General features: G+C 40.6%; 1 protein-coding gene and 1 non-coding gene across 4 annotated transcripts in view; one reads left to right on the forward strand and one right to left on the reverse strand.

Moving 5' to 3' along the window:
• CORO1C (coronin 1C) overlaps positions 1 to 18595 on the reverse strand; it is an 85866-nt gene that overhangs the window by 8181 nt on the left and 59090 nt on the right. For all 3 annotated transcript variants that reach the window (XM_008004587.3, XM_037996574.2, XM_037996575.2), the window contains 4 exons: positions 7719 to 7848; positions 4099 to 4280; positions 2670 to 2789; positions 1421 to 1525 (listed from right to left, as the gene is read on the reverse strand). In XM_008004587.3, the coding sequence (XP_008002778.3) occupies positions 1421 to 1525; positions 2670 to 2789; positions 4099 to 4280; positions 7719 to 7848 (537 nt within the window). The remainder of the gene's footprint in view (positions 1 to 1420; positions 1526 to 2669; positions 2790 to 4098; positions 4281 to 7718; positions 7849 to 18595) is intronic.
• On the forward strand, positions 14449 to 14509 carry LOC119624021 (U7 small nuclear RNA). The gene has a single exon (XR_005240111.1). It is a non-coding gene; the product is annotated as a U7 small nuclear RNA (small nuclear RNA).

An 18595-nucleotide genomic window follows, 5' to 3' on the forward strand; every position in this document is an offset into this window, starting at 1 on the left:
CTCAGTTTTAGTGAGTATCCTCAGAATGTGCCATCTCATGGCAATGTGTACAATTCTACTACTTTCTTGCTTAGAAGAGTCAGATATCTTTAAGTGCTGAAGCATATGTTAGTCTAAGTACAAATAATTGTCACACAGTTACACCAACCTGAACAATGATGGCAATCTTGTCTGGCAGAGAGGAGATATACATATATGTAAGAAAGAAGAAGACAAAAATAGCTAGGTGGTATCATGCCTCAACAGTGCTCCCAGTTCTCATGATTTCCATTTGTCTCAATGATTGAGATATCTAAAGCAATGGAAAAGAAGCTAAACCCTTACTAGTCATTTCTGCATACCCAAAAGAATTTTCCATCTAATGTTACTCATATCTGAGTAACTGCTCATTTTGTTTGTTTTAATTCAGTCAAGGGCAACAATGGCAAGGTAAATGTACTTAACACCTGTTAACATCTGCAGTAAAATGGCTTTCAAGGAAACAGACAAGATCTCTGTTTCTAAAACAATGACCTATAAAAATGTAAAGCAGGTCTGCAGCATGCTCAATCAACTATGAAAAGCAAACATCACCAGCTTTACCACCCAGCGAAGGGCTATCTAACAGGTCTAGGGACTACCTCAACAGCTCTACTGTTATTAAATTATTTCAACTACAAAAAGTTCTAAGGGAAATTGAGCCTACAAAAAAAGGTGGGGGGGAATTATAAGGTTCCCACTTAAAAAGTGAAATCATAAAGCTACCCACAGTGTAGGCATGCTGAGCTCATAAGGCAGGAGGAAGGTTTTTGGAGTTCAGTGTGGAGTCTCCCTGTAACTGTTATCACCCCTGAGCTTTAGTCAGGTCTCGTATCTTCAAGCCCAGGGCCCTGGCACTGAACCCCCAGAAACAAGAACCCTCTGGAGAGTCTCTGAGGCCCTCAAAAGTTTGCATCCACAAAACACCAATTCTCCTTCCAAGTCTATGGTGTGTGGTACTAAGTATACACATCCTCATCTAGGGTTATCCAACAAATTTCAGCATTCGATGTGGCCAACTGGTTGCCCATCCCTGACACAAGTACAGATAAATATAAAATCGCCAATCAGGTAGCACTGCTAGGTGAAAATGAAACACCAGTGTGTCTTCTTTTTTTCACAAGAGCGCCCTGATTGGAGCATTTTCCCCAACACTCCAGCCCAACCCCTGCTTCAGTCAAAAGTATGGAACATGGCGTGTTATCACTGCACAACTGGCAAACTGCACACAGTCCAGTCTCAAGACCTAAAAAATACCAAATTATCTCTCCTTAGCTTATAACATACACACACAAATTAGAAAAAGTAAACAGATACAACACATTGCCCCTCCTCTAAATCTCTGAAGGATAAATGTTTCCACTTATAGGATTTACCACCAAACATCAAAATTACTGTTTACCTTTCCACATAAGTAAATGATGCTGGTGTCAGGGTCATAGAAAGGCAGCAACACCCCATTGCTAGTGTCCATCTCATGAAGAGCAATTGGTTCCTGCATATTTTTCTGGGGGGAAGATAATAATACATATATGTGTGTGTATACATTTTTTTAAAAATAAATTTTTATGACCTTATTAGACATTCTTCTATCCTAATTAAGCGAGCCATTTTCCTAGAATAATAGAAGTTTGAACTATGCACATACAATACTCATACATGGAAACAGCAACAGGGATGCTAAATGAGATCCAATTCACTAAAAATTTCACTGACTGGACAACATAATGCACGCATACATCAATGTGATTTCATGACAATGATGAGAGCGCCCTTCTCCTTTGTGACTGTTTTCTTTTTCTTTTTTTAAGACTGAGTCTCCCTCTGTTGCCCAGGCTGGAGTGCAGTAGTGCTATCTCGGCTCACTGCAACCTCCGCCTCCCAGGTTCCAGCGATTTTCCTGCCTCAGCCTCATGAGAGCTAGGATTACGGGCACATGCCACCACTCCCGGCTAATTTTTGTATTTTTAGCAGACACAGAGTTTCACCATGTTGGCCAGGCTGGTCTCCAACTCCTGGCCTCAAGTGATCCAGCTGCCTCAGCCTCCTGAAGTGATGGTATTACAGGGATGAGCCACTGTGCCCACCCTATTTTATTTTTTAAAAGTACTTTTTAAATTATAAAATATGTGTGCTTTTAAAAAGTTGAAAGATATAAAATAGAACATAAAAATCATTCCATATTCCAAAATCCTACAGCCCAGTGGGTGGCAGAAGCTATTATCATTTTGATCTATTTCCTTTCCACACATGTACACACTGAGATTGAGCTGATTCTATGTATGTTTTATTTTTCCCCACTTAAGCTAATTATGAACATTTTCCCAAGCATGACTATTTTGATTTAAACAACTGATCGTATTATTTATGAAATATGAACTTATTTCCCAAATCCAAAACACTAGATTCTTCATACGTTCTTTTTAAAAAATATAGTCAACAGCCTCTTCAGGATTATCAAAAGTATGTCTTTGAAATATATTTACCAGTAAGTCTCCAATGAGGATAAGAACTTCACATCCAATTTAAGATGAGCAGGCGTTTAGAAAACTACACTAAGAATCCCATAATCTACTTACTCACCGGAAGACCTGCTCAGAACAGACAGAAAACTCAAGTGAAAGCAAGCAGAAACGCTGGGGAGGGCGTACCGGATTCCAGAGAGCCAGCTGCCGCTCACTCATGCGGCTGAACCCAGTGGTGAAGACATTACCATCAGCCAGGAAGATGGCTCTCATGGGTCTTGCTCCTTCATGTGCTTTCTCCTTCTCCTGGAGAGCAAAAAGGCACATGCCACACATTAAACTGCAAGAAGACAAGGTGAGTGGGGAAACTCAGGCATAGATCCAACCTCACTCACTGCCATTCATGTTCACCTGGGTGTAGGAGGGAAGTCAGTGCTAACCATCCCCCTTCCCCAGATGAGGAAACAAAGAGATACTATGTGATCTGGCCAAGGCCGCTCCGTGAGGCAGCAAGAGTGCCAGGATTTGACTCAGAAGCCTCACTCTCTCCACCATAACCCACTGCCAACCCAAGTCTATGCACTGCGAAAATCAAACACATGAAAGGACCCTGACGAATGTTTGTTTCTCAAGGATAATAACATAAGATTAGGTACGCCCTACCATTGCCACCAATATCATAGGGCAGAAAGAAGCCTTATCTAGTTAACTCCTTCCTTGACCTTGGTAGTTTAATGAATGCACTAGGACAACCCTTGGAAGATGTCGGGTGGAGAAAACACTTTACACAGGGCTGGACAAGTCCCCAGGGCTCAGTAAGCACTGGCTACTATCATCGCCCAACTCTTGAAAAGAAATGCTGCCAAAGAATAACCACATCCCAAGAAGGGCCTCAGAGTGTGGCAAGTGAGGCCTTCTCAGACTCACAACGTGTAGTTTCAACACTGATTGAAGACCCGAATGTCCATCTTTTGTCAGGGTATGTGATTTTGTTGGGGTCCAGTTTGGTTGGCAGAAACTAAGACACTAAGCTGATGAGAGAACCTGTTGCTTTTCACCGGGCTCTTTTTTTTTTTTTTTTTTTTTTTTTGGTATTTTTAGTAGAGATAGTGTTTCACCATGTTGGCCAGGCTAGTCTCTCTCAAACTCCTGACCTCAAATGATCCACTCACCTTGGCCTCCCAAAGTGCTGGGATTACAGGCGTGAGTCACCATGCCCGGCCACCTGTTGCATCTTTAACAGTTGTGTTTGGAAAAGGGTGAGGAACTGATTCATCAATATTCAACACTAAGCTGCAAAATCAGGAATGCAGCCAATTGGTTTAATTGATCAAGACTTATAAACTCTTAAGGACTCTAGTGAACTGATACAAACTATTTCTTTGTGAAAAAAGGCTACGAAGTGAGAGACTTGAGTAAAAGCTGGAAAATTTACAACTCTGGAGAGAAGCACAACTGGGGAGACAGAAGCCTTTATAAGCCTTTTCTTATTCACAGTTAGTATCTACACACAACAGGGTCCCACTCACCAGTACTGCTGCCTGCCTTAAAAAGCAGAGAGCTCACACTCACTCAAGTGCCCCGACTACTGAGTTTTCATACTAGGAATACTCACAGCAACTATCTCTTGTTTCCTGGGATCAATGACTCTCACTTTCTTGTCTTTGGAAGCTGTGCAGATCAGACTGCCATTCCGGTTCCAGCTCACATTGTAAATCATGTCTGAATGCATATCGTCCAAGTTTATAAGGGCTTCCCCTGTTCCTACATTCCAGATGATAATGGCATTATCACAGCCTAAAATAGGCAAAACCATCAGAGATTAGAAGATTAGAAACACCTATACAACACACTCAGAAAACTACAGATACAGTGAGAATATATGTGTGTATATGTAGAGAAAGAGACAGAGAAAAGATGCAGCTGATTGTCAGAGATCCTACTAGAGGCCTACTTACTAAGAGAGTTAAAAACTGAAGTGACAAAGAAAAAGTTTGTATAAAACAAATAAAGGTGTTAAAGTAAAAATACAACTTATTAAGTTTACAACTTGTTAAGTTTGGGTTCATATGAAACAATCAACCAAACAAAAACAAAGAAAAAACCAAAACAGAACCAACCCTATTTTCTTTAAAGAGTTAACTGGGCTGGTAGACCCAAGTGACTTCAAGTTTCCTTTTCTAGTAAAACAAGCATCAGGGCGAATATAGCTTATTTCTCTGCCAAATAAACTAAAAATAAAAGGTTTAAATAACTGTTTAGGGCACTCAATAAAAACTCTGGGTGGCAGGTTATTCAAATCAGTGAGGCTCTAAGACACAGCTTTGGGATATTAAAGTATGGTGCAACAGTGGAAGGGAAAAAGCCAAGAGTAAGGCCTGTTTGCTCACAACAGAGATGTACCTTTAAATGAAGAGAAAAATAGACCAAGACTGCTCTGATCATGGTGAGAAGCCCAAACTGTAATCAAGTAGCTACATGGATTCAGAAACGGATTCTGAAAGAGGCCCATGATGTCAACTCAGTCACCACCTCAGCTCACCAACTCCTTCCTTCCTTCAAGGGTCTGCCCCAAGCCTCCAGGACCCTTTAAAAAGAGGCAGCATGTGTTGCTTGCTGGCCGGGCGCGGTGGCTCACGCCTGTAATCCCAGCACTTTGGGAGGCCGAGGCGGGCGGATCATGAGGTCAGATGGAGACCATCCTGGCTAACATGGTGAAACCCTGGCTCTACTAGAAATACAAAAAATTAGCCAGGTGTGGTGGTGCACGCCTGTAGTCCCAGCTACTTGGGAGGCTGAGGCAGGAGAATGGCGTGAACCCGGGAGGCGGAGCTTGCAGTGAGCCGAGTCCGCGCCACTGCACTCCAGCCTGGGTGACAGAGCCAGACTCTGTCTCAAAAAAAAAAAAAAGGCAGCATGTGTTGCTCCTAGGATGTTAGTTCAAGGATGAAGCAAAATATGGGAAGGACATCCTAGAGGTGGATTCTTGCCAATAAAGCAATTTTGAAATCATTTAGAAAAAATAGCCACTAATATCCAGGATACTTAAGTTACCTAAGGGTTAGAAGTAGGAAACTGGCTGGGCGTGGTGGCTCAAGCCTGTAATTCCAGCACTTTGGGAAGCAGAGGCAGGCGGATCGCCTGAGGTCAGGAGTTGCAGACCTGCCTGACCAACATGGAGAAACCCCGTCTCTACTAAAAATACAAAATTAGCCAGGTGCGGTGGCGCATGCCTGTAGTCCCAGCTACTTGGGAGGCTGAGACAGGAGAATCACTTGAACCCTGGAGGCAGAGGTTGCGGTGAGCCGAGATCACGCCATTGCACTCCAGCCTGGGCAACAAGAACAAAACTCCATCTCAAAAAACAAACAAACAAACAAACAAAGTTGAAGCTAAGCTCTGGGATGGACAATTGAACCTTCTTCTGTCTTATTCCTCATAGGCAAACACATAGGCAAACAGGTAACTTCAGCCCCGGCAGCTGGATCACGTAGTCTAAAAATATGCAGAACATGACAATCACCCATTCTCCTTCACATGTAAAAGGGAGAATGCAGACCAGTCTGTTGCTGTTGCCCTATGTTGAGCCTTGATGAGAAAGGTAGCAGGAAATTTTCCATGACGGAATTCCAGCTCTGGAATTTTTCTCCTCTCCTTAATCAGACTGAGGTTCTGAATAGAACATCAAAAATCATTCCCAAGTATAGTCAATGGTGACTATAAAAAACATGGCACCTTTTTTGAAAAGTGGGCCTTAGTTTCAATAGGTACTTGGCATTATAATTTTTTATTTAATTCACTGTGAATCATAAACATTCTGTATTCCCAGTTAAAAACTGAACTGCCCCCCCTCCTTTTTACTGGTGAGGGGAAAGACCTTTAAAAATTCTATCTCTAACATTAGTATCACTTTTTAAATAAACCACTTTTATTTATTTTAATTATTTATTTATTTATTTATTGAGACGGAGTCTCGCTACGTCGCCTAGGCTGGAGTGCAGTGGTGCGATCTCGGCTCACTGCAAGCTCCACCTCCCAGGTTCATGCCATTCTCCTGCCTCAGCCTCCTGAGTAGCTGGGACTATAGGCGCCTGCCACCACGCCCGGCTATTTTTTTTATATTTTTAGTAGAGACACGGTTTCAGCGTGTTAGCCAGGATGGTCTCGATCTCCTGACCTCGTGATCCGCCCGCCTCGGCCTCCCAAAGTGCTGGGATTACAGGCATGAGCCACCGTGCCTCGCAACCACTTTTATTAAGGTGTAACTTGCATACAATACAATGCACCTATCTTAAGCATATATTTGGTAAGTTTCAACAAATGTATATACTCATGTAGCCACTACTATGATCAAGATATAGAATATTTCCATCATCCCACAAAGTTCCCTCATGCTCTCTGTATTGCTTCCATAAAAGAAAATGAAATCTCCAATTTTAGATAAAGGAAAAGATTTCTGTACACCACCAATGTCCAGAAATAGGGGACTAATCAAGTAAAATGAGGTATATCCAGAAAATGGATTACTATGCAGTCATTAAAAATAGAAGAATGTTCAATGGCACTTGAAAAGGGTCACAGCGTACCACCAAGTACAGAAAGCAGCCCATGTGTAAAGTGTATGAATCCATCTCTGTGTGTAAAATAATTTATGTATGTGCACAGAAATACCTTTCAGAAAGAAACATCAAAAAAGTAATAATGATCTTCCCTCTGAGTAGTGGGATGAAAAGTGATTTTTTTTTCCTTTTGTGTATACTATAGAGAACATATACTAATATATATAATTGTATAGCAGGGGAAAATGAGTTTTTTTAAAAAGGAAGGAGCGTATTTGCCTAATGGGGTCTCCCAAAGCCAGCAGCAACACCACAGACGGAACCCAGGGTTTCTGGCTCCCAACCAAGTATACCTTCTACATATCAGAAATAAACAAAACTATGGTTCATGGAGAGCCCTGGCAGGAACCATGAAACCTGCTGAAATTATAGCAGGAAATACATAGCTTTCCTCAGGTTGTCAAAGTGGCCCTGAAAGACACGCACATGCACACACACACACAAGTATGTGTGTGGGCTGGGGGAGCAGTGCACCTCACCCAATCCTCTTCACCATGGCTTCCTAATAATCTGCTTTAAAACCATAGAGCACACAACCAAAACACATTTGCTTCCCCCCACTCAGAGAGCCACAAGAGTGGAAGACAAGGGGAGGACCGCTGAGCTCAGCTCTCACCTGCACTAAGAAGCACATTGCGGGCTGTTGGATGCCAAGCCACGATGCCGACTCTCTTTGAGTGGCCTTCCAAAATCACCACAGGTTCAGTCAGGGAAAGCGTGAGTCCATTTTCTGGGATCTGCCATACCTGTTGGAGAAGGAAGAAAGATGATCCACATGAAAGCTACTGCCTTTCATTATCACATTTACAGTAACCATCCACTTTAAAGATTTGCTCTATATAAACAGAACATACAGTGATATGTGGATGAAAGGCAGAATGTTGTGAAATGACTGTGCTAGGCTGTTTTTCTTTTTTTTTGAGACGGAGTCTCACACTGTTGAACGAGCTGGAGTGCAGTGGCGCGATCTCGGCTCACTGCAACCTCCGTCTCCCAGGTTGAAGCAATTCTCCTGCCTCAGCCTCCCAAGTATCAGCTGTTTTTAAAATGTAATATGTTACCGGAGATCAGGATACCAACAAGGACTGCAAACATTACCTCTCAGCTTTTATTTAATATTATTTGGGATTTTATTCTAAATTCCTTGTGAAGTTCAAAACTCTCCAGTTAGAAGCATGCAAAAAATTGAAAGAAAAATACAAAATGATTGAAACACTCAAGAAAAGGATTGGGATGAAGACACTTAGCTAAGTCTGTGGTTCTTGATGAGATGATGATGTAATTTTTAAAACATATTTTCTTTTCTTCTTTTTTTTTTTTTTTTTTTTTTGAGACGGAGTATCACTCTGTCGCCCAGGCTGGAGTGCACTGGCGCGATCTTGGCTCACTGCAAGCTCCACCTGCCAGATTCACGCCATTCTCCTGCCTCAGCCTCCCGAGTAGCTGGGACCACAGGTGTCTGCCAACACGCCCGGCTAATTTTTTGTATTTTTAGTAGAGACGGGGTTTCACCGTGTTGGCCAGGATCGTCTCGATCTCCTGACCTCATGATATGCCCATCTTAGTCTCCCAAAGGTGCTGGGATTACAGGCGTGAGCCACCGCGCCCGGCCTTAAAACATATTTTCTATAATTTTACACTTGGAAAATAAAAATACACTTAATATTTTTATAACATGTATTATAGAAAATACTACAAAAGAAAAAAATAAATTGACCTCATCAAAATTAAAAGCTTTTGTGCTTCAAAGGACACTATCAAGAAAGTGAAAAAACCACCCACAGAATGGGAGAAAATAACTTGCAAATCATACATTTGATAAGAGACCTATAGCAAGAATATATAAAGAACTCTCAGAATTCAACCAAAGGACAAATAATCCAATTTAAAAACAGGCCAGTCATCTAAATAGACATTTAAGGAAGACATATAAATGGCGAAAAAGCAAATGAAAAGATGTTTGGCATTATTAGTTTTTACAGAAATGCAAATCAAAACCACAAGCTCTCTTTTCATGCCCATTAGAAACAAAAAGACAGATAACAAGTGTTTATAAGCATGTGAAAAAATCAAAGCCTGCGTACATGGCTGGTGAGAATGTAAAATGGTACAGCCACCATTTGGTGGCAGACTCTGGAAAACAGCTTGGCAGTTCCTCAAATAATTAAACAGAGTTATCATATGACCCAGTAATTCCACTCCTAGGGATATACCCAAGAGTATGGAAACTATGTGTCCATGCAAAAACTTGTACAAGAATGTTCATGGAAGCATTATTTGTAACAGCCCAAAGGTGGAAACAACCCAAATATCCATCTATTGATAAATGGCTAAACAAAATGTGACATATTCATACACTGGAATATTATTTGGCCATAAAAAAGAATGAAGTATTGATACATGCTACAACATGAGCAAACTCTAAAAACATTGTGCAAAGTGAAAGAAGCCAGACATAGAAGACCGCATATTGCAGGATTCCATGTATGTGAAATGTCTAGCAGAGGTAAATCCATGAAGACAGAAAGTAGAATAGTGGTTGCTTAGTGTTGGGGAGTGTGGAGGGAGACAGGTGGAGGGGTGATAGCTAAAGGATTTGGGTTTCTATTTGAGGTGATGAAAATTTTCTATAATTGTCTGTGGTGATGGTTGAGAATATTCTAAAAATCAGTGAATTGTACATTTTAAATGAGTGAATTATATGTGACTTATATCTCAATAAAACTTGTGACTTAAAAAAAAATCCTCTTGACTGGTGAAGACATGCAGAAGACTCGCCATATCTTAACTGAGCACATGCCTGGGCACAGGGGGAGAAAGGGACAGGGAAAGTATGAGTGGAAGGAATGAAAGACTTTACGTTTAACAATGGAAGAGAAAGGTTTCAAAGGGTTAAGAAACAAACAACCTCTAAGAAAAGGGCTGAGTTACAGGTAAGCTGAGTAGCATCAAGAACCCTACAGAAGACCAGATATTAAATAGTATTTAAGCTTATGAAAAAGCTAACGTTTAAAATCATTATCTTCTACATGAAGATTAAAACAAGTAAATTTACCATCAGAAAATGATTTTGAGGAACTAGCTCATGAAAAATTTAAGAACTTGTCAGTGAAAAATCATGTTCAACACTAGAACACGTGAGAAATAGAATTTTCCTTTGTGGGAACTTTAAAGAAGGGACAAACAATTGTCTGTTTTCAATTGCTTAGTGGAAGGCAGAGATCTAGACTGGATGAGTGTTTAGGGTTCAGCTCAGTTCAACTGTCCTGCAAAAAAATGAGAAAAGTTTGCCATTCTGAAGAGTGGGAAAAGGTCATGAGTTGAGTGATTTGTTCATTTTTACAGCTCAATTCTGCCCAGGCTAAATATAACCCCTTATGCAAATCATGGCAAAAATAAACCTGCATTTTGAGGGCCCAAGTTTAGAACATCACCTAATTTCCCCAAAGCCCCACCATCATTCAGCAAATTTTAAGCAAGGCAGGTGTGAACAAGCAGAGAAGGAAAAGGATCCTCTGCGGAACAGATCTTGACCCAGGCCTCTTTCCCCTGTGGAGAATGTGGGCATCTGCTCTCCTCCAGCACTGCATGTCAGCTTTCATCCTGATATGCACTATTTTTATTCAAGAATTTATGATTAGTGAAATAACTCCACATTGAACTTGACTATTTGAATATAAAGCAGGACTGACATTTTGAACAGAACACACAGAAAACAGTGACTACTAATCTGATCAAAGCATGAAGTCGACAGAAAAACAATTATGAAATGGGACTTTAGTGACTTAACAGGAAATGCATTTTGCAAGATGCACTGTGACCCCACTTAGAACTGACAGAGTGGTAATACCACCTTCGATCTCCAGATGGCACCCCAACCATGGCCTGCTGGGTTTCCTCGTAAGGACTGAAAACGCTTCTGTGTCTAACTCTGAGCACAGCCAGTGCATTTTCCAAATCATTAATGAGATGTGGAGTGATGGGAGGCTTTGGTTATAATCAGCATTTCCAACCTTAAAATATGAGGGCAGAAGCAGAGCTCATAATGGGGACTCAACCTTTTCCTTTCTCTAGCTTCTCCCCATCATCTTTTCCTGGATTAAAAGAAAATTTTAATGATGAAGCAAAAACATTTATTAATTTTTAAAATAAGGAAACTCTGTGTGTTCCTTCTTTACCTCACCTCCAGCTGGTTTAATGGTTCCCTTGGCTGGGTTTATGCACATAAGACAAGCACCTAACCCATTTTACTACCTTGGTTAACTCTTTCTTGTAACACGTTTAATGAGTTACAATAAATTCTCTTGTAACCCATCTAGTACTGTGTAACTAAATACAGGCCCTGCTCTTGAGAAGTTGATGGTCTAACAGAAAGCAGAGACTTCTATCAGACTGAAAATCGAAGACAACAAATCCAAGTGGTGTGATACAGAGGGTTAGAGAGTGAGCACCGCAGTCAGGCAGAGTCTGGTTCAAATCCTGCCTGGGCTACTTACTGTGATGATCCTGGCAAACATCACTGCATAGAGAAAACATTAGTACCTACGCCTGAGAAGTGTGCTAAGAGATTTAAGGAATTAACCCTCAGCACAGAGCCAGACACACACATAGTGCCTCCAGAATGCAGAGACAGTACACAGCAGGGCTGAGATGATGGGCTCTGGCCAGATTGATGTGACTGAATTCCTGATTCAGTCACATATCAGTGGTGTGACCTTGGGGACATTCACCTAACCTTTCCAGGACTTAATATTGAACCTGCCCTCTGTGAGGCGGTTTGAAGACTAACATGGTGACATGAAACTGACACATTTAGAAGAATGCCTGGCGTAAGGCAGACACTGGGTGTTAGTTGTTATTATTGCCTGTATATTCACTAGGAACCACACAGTGCAACCAGTGCTATGCTGGCATAAGCCAACCGCACTACTATGAAATAAGCTTCCTGCTAAGCAAGCTTGGTTCACCAAGGAGGGCTCCCTGAGGAGGTGACCTCTAAGGATGAACAAGACTTAGGTGAAAGTAGAGAAGAAAATAAGGAGAAATTGAATATCCAGTCTCAAAATAAAAAACACAGATGTGTAGAACAATTTTCTAAAAAGCGTATGCAGCATTTAAACAATGCCATAAAGAAGCTGGCTCAGGAGCTGCTAGGGAAAAAGCATCAGAGTGAAAAAGCTAATAATACTGTAAGCACAAGGACTGCAATGTGAGAAGAAAGTTGAGTGAAAAAGTCTCTGAAATGAAACGAGAAGACAATTGAAGTCTTGCGTCCACTGGTAAAGAGGGGGTGGTGTTCTCTACAGTGGACTGTGGAAAGAGCTGGGGGCTTGGGGGCGGTCTGTAGGTCTTTCCACACCAGCATACATGTGCTCTGGCTGGTGCCCACAGGCCCTGCTCACAGGACTGCCATTATGTGGCTCTCTGCCGTCTTCAGGGTTGTCTGCTACTTCGGGTGACGGCTTGCAGGTTTGGACTGATGTTCCTGCAGCTCAGGGACAACAACAAACAGAAGCACTACTTGGTGCATGTTTGGCCCTTTTGTATGTAATATGGGATGCTGGTCTGGGTGTCAGAAGACACAGGCTCCTGTCAGAGCTGGGACACTAATTGGTCATGTTAGCATTAAGGAAGGATTTCACTTCCGGGAGCCTGAATTTCCTTGATACTGGGGACAGCTGTGCTTACTCAGGGGTTACTAGAAGGGTTAAATGAGCTCAAACATTTTGCATGCCCCAAAACACTACCCTAATAGGAAATACTGCAACAAGGGAGAAGAGCATGGGGCTTTCTTTGGAGCTAGACAGATCTGGGTATGGCTGGGCCTTTTATCAGCTGTGTGACCCTTGACAAAACTGTCACTCTCTGAGCCTGTTTCCTAAGTTGTAAAATAGGCCACACTCATGGCTTACTGTGCTGATACAATAACTAAATATAATCATGCACACAAAGGCTTAGAATAGCGCATGGCAAAATAAAAAAAAAAGGAGCCTACCATATTTTCATGATGACTTTTCTTGCTGTTAATATGACCACTATGACCTCATATATATTTCTAGGTCTGAACATCAGAATTTCTTAGAAGGAGTCTTGTCTTCAAATTAATTCAGCACTGTACCCAATTAATTAATACTAACTAATTTACACCCAAGATATCATATGTGTGAAAGCTCTGGTTTATACCTAGGCCAATTACCACAGTAACGACAGATCTGATCTCTGAGTAGGCTTAGCTTTTCTTTGTTCTATGGCTACAGACTGGTATTGTAATACCAACCAGCTTTCTCAAACCTGTATGCAGTGAGTGCAGAGGAAAACAGACATAAAACACCCAGAGTAGGCATCTCAGCACAGCAAAGAGTACAAGTTATCCCTACTCCCTCTTTTTTATTTTATTTTCTTAACTTAAATAATACTGTGTGTTCCTAACATTTTCTATTTGGACAACACATTACTATGACAATGTTTTGTTTTGTTTTGAAAGGACAAAAATGAAATCAGAGGAGCTGCGGGGGCTCAGGTCTGTTGTCCTGGTGCATAAGGAGGCGAGGCTAGGCATTCGAGGCCAGCCTGCGCAACATAGAAACCTCTCATCTATATAACCAAAAAAATGAAATCAGTTCCAAGGGCTCCTACATGAATAAGTGAATCCATCAGTAAAATCCCATTGTGGTTCTAGAAAAAAACAACTTTAAGCACATGTTCAGAACTACTGTATCATGGGCATCCTTTTCACATGTGAAAGCCTGGATGTGGAAAAAGAACAACTCAGGAGAACAATCCCAACAAGAAAAAAGGAAAACTAAAACACTTGGGTTTCTCTCACATACTAATTTTAAAGTACAATTAATTAATAGTTTTATTTTTCAAATACTGCTTTCCAGACACTGTTTCCCTATTTTAATTACCCATCATGAACTTGCTACTGTGCTAGGGCTAGAGTTACAGCCGTAAAAAGGGTTAGCCCCCAAAAGACCCTATTTTTCTAATGCTAAGGAAACCAATTCCAAAGGGGAAATGAAGAAAAGACATGAGACAGGAAAAAGCTTAAAGATGTGGTTAGCAGCTGCAGAGCAGCACAGCGTCCCACAGACGCCCACAAAGGCCTGCATGTAGGGCATCAGGGCATTCCCAAATGAACCATGACGTGCAGAGCGGCACCGAGTTCGGGAAAACTAAGAACTGAGTGTTGGGTTCCGATCTGCCAGGGTTATAATATCCTCTGGCAAATGGCCCAGATGCAATCTGTACAAAATGGAATTAAGACAAAGCCCTCCCTGCTGAATGCCTGAGAGGAACCAAAACATCAACTTCCATTTTTATTTCAGGGTAAAAACTATATTAGAAAGCATTAAAGCTCTTTCAGAATTTGTCTAGCAGGTTTTCCAGTCTTTGTCAAATGCCTTCCCACCCGCCAAAAACAAACTATATTAGGAAAATTTATAATGGAAGCAAAAATGGATTAGATAGGGTATTTATTTTTGTTTATTTCTGCAGAAGAATAAATTGATTTGAGAGAAGGGGGGAAGCGTCCTTTAAACTTAAAAATTTGGACTATTACATAGCTGGAGACAATTAAGACTATCATTTTGCAAGATCTTTCCATCTCCCAGACTCTGGAAGGAACAATTATGCAACCCCATTGTCCGAATTAGCCATTTTTTTGCATTTGTGTTTGATTATTACCCTGCAGATAAGGAACAATGTTGAATCAACATCATTCACTAAACTTAACTTGGCTGCTCTTTGTATTATTTAAAGCACTATTATTTTCTTGGAGCTAAAATTTCCCCAAGTAAAATACTTAGGTAGCCACAATCTTAAAACTCTCTTTGAGAAGATACTGCTGAAGAAAAGAACTCACAGAGCCAAAACTTTGCAAAAGGTAGGAGTGAAGTGTAGTTTCCAGGAGTAGGATTTACACAACTGCTGTGTGATAGTATAAACCACTATTTCACAAAGTAGTACATGAAAGGTAAACTGTGTCAATATAATTTACTTTTAGGCTGCAAGAAGCCCCGCCTAAACAATGGGGGGATGTATCTTAAGATTGGTATTCCCTCTCCTAAAACTGCAAAGTGGCTGTCACTAAATCAATGCCCACAAAACTAGCAAACCAACACTTCAATGCTTAGGACTTCATGGATTTATATACCATAAGTAATCCCAAAAGCAGTTTTTTAAAAATTACTTTTATTCTTTTATAGTTCGTTTGATAAACTGGTTCCACTGTATTTTTCTACAAAATATCTATTAAAGGTACTCTTGTTGCTAGGAATCCACTATAGGTATACATCAAAATCCCCATTACAAAAAATAACAGCCCATTATACATGTACAGCTTCCTTTTGACTCTCTTGATAGGCATAATTATTATTATCATACCTCCGTATTATATGTGAGGCAATCGGGGCTGAGAGCATTTAAGCGAAGCGACCTGCAAATGCTCAGAACTCCTACTCTCGGGCTCTCCTTGGTATCCTTCTTCTTCTAAAACTAAGCATTGTTATACTGTCTACTATTTGTAGCTCATGAGCTACTACCAATAGCCTAGGCTTGAGAAACTACACAGAGCTTTTCTGTTAAAAAAAAAAAAAAAAAGGGCGGGGGCGGATGGCGGGTGTTGTCTGAAACCATTTGATCTATAGTACAGTGTTCTTTTACCTTCAGAAGAGCAAGGTGGAAAATAAGGTATTAAGAAGCAGGTAGGCTAGGAGAAGATCAAATATTTCTTTAAACTTTCATTTCAACTGCTAAGCTATACAAGCTTCAATTACTCCAATAATAACATGATATGGGGGATATTAAGTGATTAAAGGGTGATTTAAATATCAGTTCTATACTTAAAGACTTTTTTAAATTAGAAAGATTTATCCCAAAGCATTATTTAATTTACAAAATGTGCACTCCAGCAATGCCAGTAAAAGGGCAACACTGAGGATTCTGGGAGATGGCAGAATCTCAGTGGCAGCATTGTTTGGGGGTTTTTCCAAAGTCCCTCCATAAAAATACAGAGCTAGCAGAAAACAAAATAAAACAAAAATCCAGGGACAACATTTACACAAACTAGGTGATATCCCCAAAATTCAAGTGGGTAGGAGCAAACACCAACAGCCACACGACCTGCATGTGATCGGCCTCGGGTTTGTGTGGGAGGGGACAGCAAGGGGACACCTGACAGACCTGAGGGCAGCAGGCCGGTGTGAGATCAGCAGTAGAAACTGGGAAGGATTTTGCTTTTTCCAACAGAAGCTGGGCATAGGAGTACTGAATTTAAAAGGTCTGAAGAGGCAGGCACAATCTAGACCCCAGCACTCTCAAAATCACCCAGAGAAGGCTCCCTTCCAGATGGGCCCACAAAGCAGACACTCCAGGAAATGAAATCGAATTTCAGCAGGATAGAAATAAGAGGGATAAAAGCATAAGAGAGGCTACATAAAAGCCAGGCCAGGAAATCTCAGAAAGCAAGGCACTATGTTTCTGAACACTATCTGAAGATGTCAGAGAGGGAGCTCTGTGAAATTAGAGCAGCTCTCTGAACCAAGCCATCATCTAAAAAGCTTGGGAAAATTAAATCCACATAAAAAAAAGCAAGAAAAAAAAAAAAATCAAGGTTGAATTCCAAAATTACTGTCAGAACAAAAGAGAATAAGACAGAGAATAACATCCCTTTAGACAATACAAAGATGCTAAAAAGACATGCTCAAAAGAGATAAAAACTACATTATAGTAATTCAAAATAAGAAAATAATACATAAAACATTATAAATCAGAACTTGAAAAACTCAAAAAATAAAGTGACAGAAATCAAGAAAAAAATTAGAAATGAAGACAAACCAAGAAAGAACATAAGAGCAAATAAACACAACAAATAATGCCCCCAAAAGAAATAAAAGGAAAAGAGCAAAATAATAATAATAATAAAATCTAAAAAAGAAAAAACAAAAAAAAAAGGTTTGGGGCCTAGCATGGTGGCTCACACGTGTAATCCCAACACTTTGGAAGGCCAAGCTGGGAGGAATGCTTGAGGCCATAAGTTAGAGGCCAGCCTGGACAACATTGTGAGAAACCTCGTCTCTACAAAAAAAGAGAAAATCAGCTGGACATGGTGGTAAATGCCTGTGGTTGCAGCTACTCAGCAGGTTGAAGTGGGAGGACTGCTTGAGACCAGGAGGTCAAGGCATGATCCTGCCACCGTACTCCAGCCTGGGTGACAGAGCATGACCTTGTCTCGAAAAAAGAAAGAAAAGGAGGGAAGGGAAGGGGAGGGAAGAAAAAGAAAAGAGGTTTGAAGAGAAACTGACAACTACTAAAGAGAAGTAAAGAAGACAAAGCATATGGATAACAAGAGCCTCTGATAAAGAAAACCAAAGCAAGGGAATGGAAATTTAAAAAAAAAAAACAAAACAAAACATTAAGAACTGTAATTCAAGAAAAAAAAAGATGGGAAACTATATATTGAAAGAGCATACCATGGTATCTAGAGATACCAACTCAGAATGACCAATAATCCTCTAGTAAAATTAACTATATTTGAAGAAGAAAAATCTTACGAACATTTAGGCAAAAAGAGCATATGATTTACAAGGGAAAAGAAATTAGATTATAATCTGACTTTGACAGCAACACCTATGCCAAAAGAAAATGGAATAAGGTATTTAGATACTCAAGGAAAAAACTGTGAGTCAATAATTTTATTTATTTATTTAGAAACAGGATCGGTCTCACTCTGTTAACCAGGCTGTAGTGCAGTGGCACGATCATAGCTCAATGCAGCCTTGATCTTCCAAGGCCCAAGAGGTCCTCCCACCTGACTCCCAAGTAGCTGGGACCACAGGGACTCACCACCACATCCAGCTAATTTTTTATTTTTTGTAGAGACGGGGTTTCACCATGTTGCCCAGGCTGGTCTTGAACTCCTGGGCTCAAAAAGTCCACTTGCCTCGGCCTCCCAAACTGCTGGAATTACAGGTGTGAGGCACTGTCCCTGCCTAACAATTTTATATTCAGAAAAACTCACTTTCAAGTAAAAAGATCACAGATAAGTTATTATCAGTATACAAGAACTCAGAGAATATTGTTCCCATGACCCCTTCTTAAGGAATCCACCCAAGAACAAGCTTCAGATGATCCAAATGCCTGGTGGGAGATTGACACAATGACTGATGGAGTGCACTTCAATGTAGTTACTCACAGAACCAAGAGAGGAGAGACTGTTGAATGTAACAGCGATGTGGTCTTGAAAATACAGAATACATCATTTTTAAATGGAGGGAGAATAGACATAGCATGGGTTTTAACAAGTTGTTTCGTTTTTTAACTAAAGGTTGTTTAGTTTTTTAACGATTTTCAGTAATCATACTACAGTGGTGGTATTAGTATTTTCACTCTGAGAGTATTATATGTATAATGTGATAAGACAAATGAGATAGATAAGGATACTCTAATTCTCCTTCTGTATCCCTAAGATCCTGCATTCTGTATGTGGAAGAA

This window comes from Chlorocebus sabaeus, chromosome 11, assembly GCF_047675955.1.
Source record: "Chlorocebus sabaeus isolate Y175 chromosome 11, mChlSab1.0.hap1, whole genome shotgun sequence".
Classification (NCBI taxonomy): Eukaryota; Metazoa; Chordata; class Mammalia; order Primates; family Cercopithecidae; genus Chlorocebus; species Chlorocebus sabaeus.